Source organism: Sinocyclocheilus rhinocerous, unplaced genomic scaffold (assembly GCF_001515625.1).
Source record: "Sinocyclocheilus rhinocerous isolate Xijiao unplaced genomic scaffold, SAMN03320098_v1.1 scaffold637, whole genome shotgun sequence".
Classification (NCBI taxonomy): Eukaryota; Metazoa; Chordata; class Actinopteri; order Cypriniformes; family Cyprinidae; genus Sinocyclocheilus; species Sinocyclocheilus rhinocerous.
The window spans coordinates 226,323-239,109 of NW_015662933.1; the positions used below are offsets into that span (position 1 = coordinate 226,323).

At 36.4% G+C, this 12,787-nt stretch overlaps 1 protein-coding gene across 1 annotated transcript in view; it reads left to right on the forward strand.

Moving 5' to 3' along the window:
• Positions 1–222: 222 nt before the first annotated feature.
• The window catches only part of LOC107728443 (golgin subfamily A member 7B-like), an 18,370-nt gene continuing 5,805 nt past the window's right edge, over positions 223–12,787 (forward strand). Inside the window, exons 1-3 of the mRNA XM_016538606.1 lie at positions 223–416; positions 8,297–8,422; positions 9,108–9,260. Coding sequence (XP_016394092.1) covers positions 261–416; positions 8,297–8,422; positions 9,108–9,260 — 435 coding nt within the window. The 5' untranslated portion in view covers positions 223–260. The remainder of the gene's footprint in view (positions 417–8,296; positions 8,423–9,107; positions 9,261–12,787) is intronic.

Consider the following 12,787-nt stretch of genomic DNA (forward strand, 5'->3'; position numbering starts at 1 on the left):
AGAATATATTTTTGTTAGCTGGGTCCTGTAAACTTAAACATTAATGTATATCTTGCATCTATATTGTAAAAATGTAAACCTTCAGAGGCTCTATCTAATAATTATATTTTATATTTATATTATATTTATTAATATTATATTATATTTTATATTATATTATTGTGTAATGTACTCTTCTGGCGGTCCTGCTCCCCCTCTCCCTCAGAGTCTGTACGAAGATCCAGTGTATCTACAGACATGAAGTGAAGCACAGCTACTTAATGTACCAGTCACTCCTCCTCCATCAGTGGGACGCTGCTCCACCCTCTCCAGCGCGTTCATCTCTCCGTCCGTTACCGTCTCACGAGTGGAGAGGATTTCAGGACCGGGACAGATCCACCATACATCCACCACCGTCAAGCATCATGGCGACAGAGGTAAGAATCATTAACGCATTCATTTGAGCTTCGTGCGAGATGAAGAGACAGCGGAGAGCGGGTCCGTTTCATTCGCGTGCATTGGATGAAGTTATTTTGACACCTGCTGTGGGGTTGAAACACCGGTGTTTCCTGTAAACGCTTTAGATGAGATGCGTTCATAGAAGCCAGTTAAGAAAAGAAGACGCTGTTTCCTTTAAAGACTGATTTCGTCGACATGACACGGAGTTTCCCATTGAAATCAGCTAAAAGTGAATATTTTGTGGTCAAAGCAGAGAATCTACCGAGGAATGTGTGAATGAAACAGACAGACTGACGAATTATTCAGCACCCTGGACAGAGACACAAATAGACAATAAAAAAGCAACAGATGCAGAAGTAAAAGTATTTTTACGCGGCTCTCTGGAATATTTGATTCTGATTGGTCAGTTGATCGTGGAAACCCATGTTTGCCATGCTCCTGTCTCTTCAGGCAAGTAAAAAAAACATAAATAAATGAATCTAATATACCGTACTATTTATTTATAAATATAAAAATAAGCTCAAATAAATATTTTGTGTCAATTAATTTATTTGGTAGCTATGTAAAAAGCGGGACAAACACTGATATGTTGATCAGTTTATTTTGCAGTTATGACTTGCGAAGTGTATTATGCTTTCCATATAGACTATAATGCAACAACCAGTGTCTTTCCTTCACTATTAGTGATTGACTCTAAATTCTGATTGGTTGAGCCACTTTCACTGTCAAGACACACGCAACAAAATCAAATACTTCCCTACTATGTGGAAAAAGAGTAGTATGTCCGAATTCATCAAGTGGTACTCACTGCAGAGTCAAATGACTTCCAGCTCCACCTCTCCGGATGTCTAATGGGGTGGAGGGATAGAGTTGTTGGTAGGGTTAGGGTGTGGTTGGATATTATAGCGCCACTCATTACAAGTGGTACTCACTGCAGAGTCAAATGACTTCCAGCTCCACCTCTCCGGATGTCTAATGGGGTGGAGGGATAGAGTTGTGGGTAGGGTTAGGGTGTGGTTGGATATTATAGCGCCACTCATTAGGCACAAATTACATTCGCTCCTCCTTGCTGGACGTCTAGCGATGGGGAGCTAGACATAAGCTCCACCCATTTGCTCTGCAGTGAGCAGCTTCTCGAATCCTTAGTATTTAAAAAAAAAAAAACAGAAGGTGAAAAGTACCCAGGGGACCTACTACTTCTGGCAGGATTCTGAAGTTTGATGGACATTTTGCCCTACCATAAGGCCATGGGAGAGGATTTATGAATGGCAGTGAAGTGAAGAAACTGACACTGGTTGGTCACGTAACCAGAACCACACTGCAGATGTAGTACATCTGGATTTCATTCACACTATTCAAATATATACTATATACAACATACTTTTTAAATGGTCACGAAGTAAGTTCAAATTCAAATGTAGTACCTCAGACAGTATGAGATTTTGGAACGCAGCTACGATCTATATTTGAAATGAACATAACAAATATGACAACATTCCGTTTTTTTTTTGTTTTTTTTTTGTTAAGTATGTCATCTGTGTATTTGAAGTACATTTTTCACAAATTGGGACGCATCTAAAGTTAACAATTTTCTTTAATCAGTTTACCAACTGAAGTTCATAACTCAGATGCATGGAATATAATATAATTACGCATAATATAATTTTTCATACGTGGTTACAGAGTTTTAATACCTGTACAAAATTGATAGATGAAACTGACGGCATCTGACCAATCAGAACAGATATTCAAATAACCCAACATCACGACTACCATAGGTAACATTAAAGTCAATCAGCTTTCAGAATCACTTCGATGCGTCATCAAGCTTTCCTGAAGACAACAGGAGAAGAGAAACTTTTAGGCAAAATATCCATGAAATCCAAATTAATGAAAGATCTCCATCTACACCGTGTAGGTGAGTAGATTTTAGTTGCAATGGGGCTCTCCATATATCATGCTGCAATATTTTGTTGGTTTTAATCAATATTTATTTACATATTAGCCTAAAAAAATCCCTCTCTGACTTCCATTGTTAGTACCCACATAGCAACGCCCTGGCAACCATGTGCAATACTCTAGAGTAGTATGCAAGGGAATGCAAGCATGGATGGGCATTTTTAATGAGCACTATATTCACATCTCTTTTCTCTCATGGCATATCTTCCAAATACCATTTAATTTGCTCTATTTAAGAATAATTTTTGTATGGCTGCCCTTTATCCTTAGTGCATCATCAATTCCTATCCAAACAGCATAATAAATGGTTTATATTTAGGCATCGGTATAGATTGCATGCACTTTCTGTTTACTCAGACATCTTGTTTACAGATTTATTCAAAAGGTAGGCAAGACAAATTCCTCCAGTGAGAATACACAATGAGATTCCACTGTTTGTAATGTATTCAGGGAAACAATTGTATCCCTCAGCAACCTAGATTTTACTTTTACTAGGATATTGAAACTGATTGTTGACTCTCACCTAGCCAACATTCGCTGGAAAAAAATGTTTTTGCTGTCACAAGAAGAGTTGTCATGCACTTGCTCTGGGCATCTTGTGGTCTTGTTGTCCTACATCCAGCTCGTTTTCATTAAAAAAATATTGTAATGAGTCATCGGAATGTTCCAGGAATGCTCAGAGAGTCTTTCCTTCGCTTCACTGGTCTGTTTAGCGTTCAGTGCCATAAACTCTGAGGCTTCTTTAGATGGCTCTCTAGTTTCTTCTTTGACATGCACCTCAAAGTGAAGTTAATCCTTAAAATAACTACCTCTGAAAATATCAAGGGTTTGAGAGCACATCAGCATTTCTCTTTTTTTGTGAGAAGAAACTCGAGAGCTGTAAATGTTCTGCCTCTGTCACATCTGTTTAAAATAATCTTCCCCATTCACAAGGGAAGGAAGAGGAAATGCCCGAGAGCCTATGAAGTTTTGAAGGTACACATCTATCTTTCTGTTATGCCTCTGCAGATCTGCTCAGCTACTTATGAAATACGGCTCAATATTGGCAGCATCTAGAATCAACCTCTGACCCCTCAGATGTTCTTGCTGGACAGACCGTTTTATTAAAATCCATAACCTTTTCTTCAACTGATGAATTTTAATGAATGAGTTGTGATGGCCAATGATGCTAATGGTCTCACTTTAGGAATGTCACTGTACCCTCATTCGCCTTTCAGACTTATTCGCCAGTTTGACAGTTCACGATTTACAGAAATCGGATGGTAACTCTTTTTATAGTCATAACCTAAGCCCACTAACCACCTACAGTCTGTTTACCGACTGTCTGATGCAAATTGGACAGAAATGGCAAGAACTGGCAGAAATTGCCACTTCCAATCTGACTGTCTGTTAAAACTTTATTGTTGAATACTGAAAACAATAGAATACTCAGAATTGTTTTATTTTGTTTGTTTGTTTGTTTTTGTATAGCGCTTTTCACATTACACATTGTTTCAAAGCAGCTTTACAGAAAATGCATGTGTCTACATTACAATCTAGAGTGATCTGTTATCAGAAGTGAATGTGTCCAAGTAATGTTCATTTCACAAATGAACAGTTGAAGATAATAGAATCATACAGTTAGCTAACAAGAATACATTTTAGGCAGAAGCTCATTAAAGCTATTATTACAAGTGTGATCATAATGATTACAATATAGAGAAATTTTTGCAGTTGTGCATGTCAATTCAAGTTGGCGTCATCTGGGGTCCTTGCAGGGGTCAGCATCATCTCTTCACAGGTGTTGGGTCATCTGAAGTCTTTCTATGAGGCTGGATCCACGCTGGAGCTGGTGTAATCTCTTGTTACTTTGAGATGGGCATCCCGGGGTAGGAATAGAAAGGCAAATGGAAAAGAATTAGCGTAGCTGCTGTTCATAACCTTTCAAGCAAAAAATATGTTTGTGACTTTTATCTGATCTACCTGGGAACAACGTTATGAGATTCATTATTTGAATGCTTGGCTGAAGAGATGTGTCTTTAATCTAGATTTAAACAGAGGGAGTGAGTTTGAGCCATGGACATTATCAGGAAGACTTCCAGAGTTTAGGAGCTAGATGAGAAAATGCTCTCCCTCCTTTAGTGGACTTTGCTATCCTAGGTACTACTAAAAGTCCAGAGTTTCGTGACCTTAAAGAGCGTGATGGATTATAGAGCATAAGAAGATAAGTTAAATATACAGGAGCTAAACAATTTAGTGCCTTATAGGTCAGTAGCAATATTTTGAAATCAATATGGAAATTAATAGGTAACCAGGGTAGAGATGATCAAATTGGGGTGATATGATCATATTTTTTTTAGACCTGGTAAGAACTCTAGCAGCTGCATTTTGGACTAACTGTAGCTTGTTTATTGAAGATGCAGGACAACTAGCTAGTAGTGCATTACAGTAATCCAGTCAAGAGTCCATGAATGCATGAACTAGCTTTTCTGCATCAGAAACAATCAATCAATCAATCAAATTAATAAAATAATAATAAAAAAAGAAAGTTAGCATTTTCTCACCCTCCAAAACTGTATGACTTGTTTGGATCACAGAAGAAGATATTAAAAAAAAAAAAAAAAAAAAAGTTAGCATTTTCTCCCCCCCCAAAACTGTATGACTTGTTTGGAGCACAAAAGAAGATATTTTTGAAAAAAAAAAAAAAAAGTCTAAAAATCAATAGGTCTAATGTTGTTCGAACCTCAATGTTCTTTAAAGGAATAGATCAAATTTACTGAAAATGAGCGTTCAAACAGCTGATAAAAGCATCACAATAATCCTCAAGTAATCCACGCGACTCCAGTCAATCAATTAACATCTTGTTAAGTGAAAAGCTGTGTGGTTGTAATAAACAAACCCATCATTAAGACATTTTAATTTTAAACTATCGCTTCTGGACAAAATACAAGACCATAATCTATAATATTGTTTCCTGAGGCACACATTCACTACAGATGATCCATAGGAGAGCAGATGTTTTAATGTTACATTTCTTAAAATCTGCTCCCATGAAGAAACAAACTACATCTTGGATGGCCTGAGGATGTGCCAATATTCAGCAAGTTTTTATTTTTGGTTGAACTATTCCTTTAAATTGCCTGTAGAATAAAGAAAGTCATACAGGTTTGGAACAGGATGAGAGTGAGTAAATTATGACAGATTTCATTTTTGGATGACTCTAAATGGCACCAAATCAAACCAAAATTTGGTTCACTTTTCACGTTGGTCAGACAGATCCATCTTGTAGTTCTCGGGCAAGATAAGCTTCAAACAGTACAATACTTTGTTGACAGTCAAAAGTCAGACTGTGAAACTTTTCTTCTTGTAACTTGCAGATAGCAGTTTAGATGACCTCCCAAGTGTGAATAATTTATCATATCTGGGAGAAATCCAACTGTGGATAGTCATGTGGCCAGATAAGCCACTTGCTTGTGGTTATGTTAACAGCTGCTGTGGGATTTGAGACAGCAAAACAGCTATTATGAGCGTCCTCAACCTGAGTTGGAGTCTCACTGAGCGATGCCTCGGTGAAGGAGTGCAGGGATAATTAGGCTCATCTCATTTGGCGTGAACTAAAAAGCTTTGTGTGTCATGGTAACAGTGAAGACTAATTATCATTCACGTAAATCCTTATGAAGCTTTGGTTGCTAATTCTGACTTTCTTTATATTTGTTCCAATGCTGGATGGTGTGAAGTCATAATGACAACATGTAGTTTAATTTATTGATATATTCATGAAATCTTGCTCAGGGGTGGCTCCTTTAGTTGTGCCTCATTTAAATATCAACTTTTGTCTCATATGTTTCTCCTAAAACAATATAGCGCCTGACTTTTGATTGCAGACTTGGCAAATTTGAGCACAGTTTATTGCTGAGATATCTAAAGCAGTGGTTCTCAGACTTTTTAACTTGAATGCCCCAGGGTTGTTATAGTTAATTAAAGCTAAAACAATAAAGAAAAAAAAAAACAATAATTAAAAAAATATATATTTATTTATTTACTTACTTACTTACTTCAGCTAGCTGCCAAGGCAACATTTATTATTTTCATTTAGTTTGACTCAAAATACTACAATAACTAAAACTAAATCTGAAATAAAAAATGAGCAATTTTTTTTAGCTAAAATTAAAATGCAACGTATTAAAATTTAAAACGAACAGTTTGATACTGATTCTCTATGATAGTCAAACATAATTCCAGAACTGAATGTTCTTTAGGTTTCACACTCTTAATGACCAATTTACTTTTAATTTTCAATTAAATTTTTCAGTCATTAGTGATTATGGGATAAGGTTTTTAAAATGGATTTTTACTCATAAATAACAATTTCAACATGATAAAATATTTTTGAGCTTGACATAACTGGAAGTAGACTTAACTAAATGTGTACTCATTATATAAATTTCCATAATTGTATTTGTTTCCATGACTTTTCCAGCTTGAAAACACTTTTAAAAATGCCTATATCTAGGTTTTCCAAGATCCTGGTATTTAAATAAACATTAAAGTAAGAAATACATTAAGAGATGTTAGTTCAGATTGTGATTTTTAGTTTAGTTTAGTTTAGTTTTAGTTTTAGCTTATTTAAAGATCATTATTAAATCTTTTAAAAGTCATTTTAAGACATTTGAGGCCCCCTAGTGGGTCCAGGCCCCCTGGTTGAAAATCACTGATTGAGAGGTGACACATTATTAAACAAATAATGTGATTATTAAACAAAACTCTCCATTTGTTTTCAATTTAATCTCATTGCTTTCTAGGAGAAACAATACTGGTATTAAAAAGATTTTCATCTACAGCCCATTACACCTTTAAAGAACCATTAAACCTTTTTCATTCATTCTGTATGTTTCAGCACTGGCCTTACAGAGTAACTTTACGATGTTAGCTATAGAGAGTATTAACGATAGACTTATTTTTGGCATCAAAGCTTTCAGCAATTACACTAATGAGACCACAACTGTGAGGCCAATTAATTTTTGCTGAAAATAAAGCTGTGAGCCTGGTCTTATATCTTGATCTGTTAAAATAGGGCTTTGTTTACGAGGGAGAAACAAGGTTTCGAAAGAAAGACACTGATGCATTGCTTATAGTGTGTTAGGTGATATGCTCAGACAGAAAGCTGCAGTCTGTTCTTAATTCATGTAGTTATTATTATTTGAAAATGAAATTTATGAAACACATTTTTGCCAGCAGCCACTGTAGACAGACTGAGTGCTGGAATATGTCTGTCCGACTGTATTGTCAATTGGAGAATCAGGAGAAATGGGACACAGCAAATGGTCACTAGAGTTGGATTTGCGTCTTGGATCTATCAGGTTTCATTCTCTCTCTTGGCTCTCTAAATATATTTCATGATGTTTCCAGAGCTGGTGAAGATGGTTTTTACACATTAAGTTCTAAAACAACTCATTGAGTGTTTCTTTTCCTTCTTTTGATTGATGCTCTGTCTTTTACTGGCCTGGATTTTATAAACCTGCATACATATTCCTTCATACTTTAAAATATTATTGCTTCAGAGGCCCCTGTCTGTTTTTCATTTCGATAGACTCTTGATGTAGGGCCAGGCTCTATCATTAGGTTTTCTGTGTGTCTTGGAAGAGATATAAACCGTAAATCATTAAATGAATTGACACAATGTCATGCTGTCAGGACCCTCTCAATTTTAAGTGTCAAATCACAAATTCTTATCCACATGTACAATGATTTAACTGTGCAAGTAATGATTTACATGAAAAATGTTTAAAATGATGTACATACAAGGCGCTAGTCATATCAATGGCCTAGTGACTGTGCCATTTCTCATTTTAAGTTTCAGAAAGGTGCTCATGAGCGCCCCCTTTGAGACATTCCTGATGTATTTTGTGTCTCTTTGTAGTTTCACAACCTTCAGGAGCTGCGTCACAGTGCATCTCTGGCCACCAAGGTCTTCATTCAGAGAGACTACAGAGACGGCACCATCTGCAAATTCCAGACCAAGTTCCCCGCTGAGCTGGACAGCAGGGTGAGATTCAGATGAAGGTTAGGGGACACATCTGATGTATTACTGCCATTTATGTGGTCGCACAGTCGTCCCATGTGGCATTGCTTTAATCTTAAGACTTTTGATTGCCTCAATCTTAAATTTAAATTTGCTAAAAATGTACTCACACTCAGTCCATCCAAGATGTAGATAAGTTTGTTTCTTCTTTGGAACAGATTTGAAGAAATTTAGCATTACATCACTTGTTCACAAAGAGAGCTTCTCTAGTGAATGGGTGCCGTCAGAATGAGAGTTCAAACATCTGATAAAAACATCACAATAATCCACAAGTAATCCACACCACTCCAGTCCATCAGTTAACATCTTTTGCAGTGAAAAACTATGTGTTTGTGAGAAACAAATCTCTGCTGATTCAGACCAGACATCTTTTTCACTGTAGAAAGCAGTATTATGGATAGAGAACTTACATTTTAGCAGGAAGCAATAATGGTTTGAAGTTTTAACATCTTAAAGTCTTAATGATGTATTTGTTTCTTGCAAAAATGCAGCTTTTTGCTTCACAAGACGTTAATTGATGGACTAGAGTCGTGTCTCGTGTGAGTTATTTGTGGATTACTGTGATGTTTTCTCTTATTCTGATGGCACCCATTCAATGCAGAGGATCTGCTGGCAAGCTGGCTGAGTTTAAACTGATTGTTGTGCGCAGATCGAGAGGAGCCTGTTTGAAGAAACGTTGAAGACGCTCAACTGCTATTATGCAGAGGCTGAAAAGATTGGCGGTCAGTCCTACCTGGAAGGCTGCCTGGCTTGTGCTACAGCCTACATCATCTTCCTGTGCATGGAGACACGCTATGAAATGGTATCAAGATAAAGTCTTCTCTTGTTTCATTTACAATACACTCAACATTCATGAAGAAGCCAGTCCTGAGATGTAAGATTGAGAACAGCTCCAAACCATGAGCACCTTTGAAGATCAAAGACGAGCATTCAGGCCTGGTCACCCAAGGATTCAAACAGAACCAACACATTAGAAAGTTTGAACATTTTGATCTGCCGGCCCATTTGAATCTGACCACACACGTTTGCAGCGGCAGATGTAAATCACTTTCTCTGAATAGCATGCAAACAAAATTGAGATAAGGTTTGATATGCGTAGATACGCCCTACTTAGACAATAGTTCCCTTGTGGTGAGCGCCTGTCCACCAGTGAGCATATCTGACCAAATCATAACATGGCATTCAGCGCTGAGATATACTTCCAAAGGCCAGCACATTACTCCACATAGGTGTGCTTCACCTGCACTGAGATAGAGTGGACATAAAGTTGAAAGTCTTTCTCGTACTATATTCATCTTCATGCTTGAACATGTTTGAAAAGTGACGTCGTTCATGCACTGTGGAACTCCGAGTTCACATCAGGCTTTTTCAGAGTGTTATTTGTAAACTCTAGACAGGAAAAATGCCCACTTTAATGGCGAACTCTGATAAACTGCACCCACCCATGATGAGCACTTTTGTTTGCCGCTCCAGCTGACAGAAGGCCACACATGAGTGGACACGGATGAGTTCTCTCATGCTCTAGGCTAGCATGATAAGCATCTTCCTTATCAAAGACGAGTGATTGCACACACAAGTCAGGGCAGTGGAGACAAAGATTTAGAGAGTGCTGCACTGTGTCACACGTCAAGCCTCAAGACCATAAATCACAAAATTACATTTTGTTCTTTCGAGCAGCACCAATTCTCAACCTGTGGTACACGCGTTGGAAATTTTAAAAACTATGTTTCGCATTTCCATGGTAAAATCTAAATGAATCAATAAAAACATCTCAGATTTACACACAGATATACAGTGGGTACGGAAAGTATTCAGACCCCCTTAAATTTTTCACTCTTTGTTATATTGCAGCCATTTGCTAAAATCATTTAAGTTAATTTTTTTTCCTCATTAACCTCCCCATATTATTAGTCATGGAATCCCTGAAATCGAAATAGCAGTGATTGATAACTCAAGTGATAACCATAGCAATGGATGGGAAAAAAATTATATGTGAGAGCAACCTCAGTGATTTAATTCTGGAACCGGTCCTGGCCAAACTTCCACAGACAGCGCGCGTAATGAGCAAGATCCAGTTCACGGACCAAAAGCGTGTGTAAACTTTATTGAGACATATCAACGTTATATATTATATATCAGTTTATTTATTTATTTAATTTAACTTCAGATTTATGCTGTAAAATTCAGGAGATCTGCATTTCTCATTTTAATTCACGAAGATAACATTGAACATGTACCATGCTTTAGTGGACGATTTCTGCCTTCAGGTGGAAAACAAACACCTTTAAAATGAAAATGACATAAAATTACCACTATTACCAGTAGATGGCAACAGAGAACAGAACACACATGCAAAACTATCGCAGGCGTGCTACTGCAGTAAATTTATTCATTGCACAGACCGATTTTTTTCGTATCACGTGCATGCAACATGTATGTCACGCTGTATGTATGTGTATATATACATATATTTAATTCCATTTATTCTGACTTTCATTCCATATATTCAGTTTCATTCTTTCATTCCAAATCATAATTTCATTCCATATATTCAAGTTCCATTCCTCATCATATAACAGCATGCTGTTCAGGAAATAATTATATTTATATAATAGATATATTTACTATAGATAGATATATTATTATAGATATATTTATCATATAATATTATATATATATATATATATATATATATATATATATTTACTGTTATTATTATAAAAAGTGAGCAGTCATTATTTCAAAAATATGTTTTTGCCAATTGCCAATGCCAATTTTTAAGTTGCCTTGCTTCCAGTGATATATTTGGCATTCATTTTCCAAAAATACAAAAGACATAATGACTTTATGCCATCTGCAGTGCTTCACTAAAAATACATTTCTCAATGGAGAAAATGAGGGAAGATTTTTACTTTTCTGGAATCTGACTGTTGCACTCTGTTGACTATTTAAAAGAAATTGAAAATAAAACACTGTAAGACCCAGAATAACACAGCTAGTACCAGCTCAGTTCCTGAAATCTAAGAGTGTACTGAATATCAGGAATTCAAAATCTAATTTAAATCTGTAAATAAACAGGAAGTTATAGGATTTAAATTTTCTTTATTATTATTATTTTATTTTTCAAGTTATGATGTTATAGCAACATGGTCATGTCATGGGTTTAAATCCCAGCAAATGCATGAACCAATACAGTTTATGCAATGTAAGTTGCTTTGCATAAAAGAGTCTGCTAAATGAATCATTGTAAATGTAACTTCATGCAGCTTAAGTGCTGCTGTCATTAAAGCTAAAGGTCGACATTCCAAACAGTAAGATATTCATGTTCATTTTTTAATTCAACTTTCCACTCAATACATTATGCTGATATATATGAAAAAGCATTTCCACTGGTGGTCTTAGGCTTTTGGACCTCAAATGCATATTTACATGGAATTTTTATCATGATAAATTGATGTAAGCTTTTGTATAAAAGTGTGCTTGTACACTTTGTTCTGGAAAAACATATTTCACTTTGGGTTGCGCCAAGTAGCATATTAGCAGCATGTGTTGGATTTACTCCTGTGAGTCATTGCTCATCCTGAAGTTTGTTCATGGCCACTGAACTCAGAACAGATCCATTTTCTTCCCTTATTACAAACATCTCGTCCTTTTTTTCACGGCCGGTTCTGTAGAGTGGAAGGCAAAGCGTAGCAAGGTGATGCACAGTTTCACCCCACTGGGGTAGAGAAACACAGATAGCCTTTGCAATGCTCACTTGAAAAGTCAAACAAATAAACTTGAGTAATCTAAATAAACTACTATTATACAGCTTTGATGTTTTCACAAATGGCTCTAACAGTATACAATATAATATTATTAGCATTTATTTAGCTTTATAATGCTATAGACTTTTTATATAAGCTATTTGTAATTGCTTTTTTATAATTATCTCTAAAAATACTTAAAGAGCAGGTCATATGGTATTTTAAAGTGTCCTGATATTGCCTTGGAGTCCCCTACAACAGGTTTAAATGCATCTAAGGTCAGAAAACATAGTAATTTTCTCAGAATATACATTTAATAGAGTCATTTGCCAATGATTTCGAAACGATTCGTTCCAAGCAAGTTCGGAGCAAACCCCTCCCTTCCATAAGCCTACTCTGCTCTGATTGGTCAGCTGGCCAAGCCTATTGTGATTGGCACAGAGAGAAGTCCTTGAGCAAGTTAGCGAGCGCTACCATTGACAAAGCACCTTTACATAAAACAATAACATAGTGCTCCAATTCGTTCTTATAATAACAACCCTCTACATTGCGAGTAAATCACTCGCATATGCGACTAAATCTT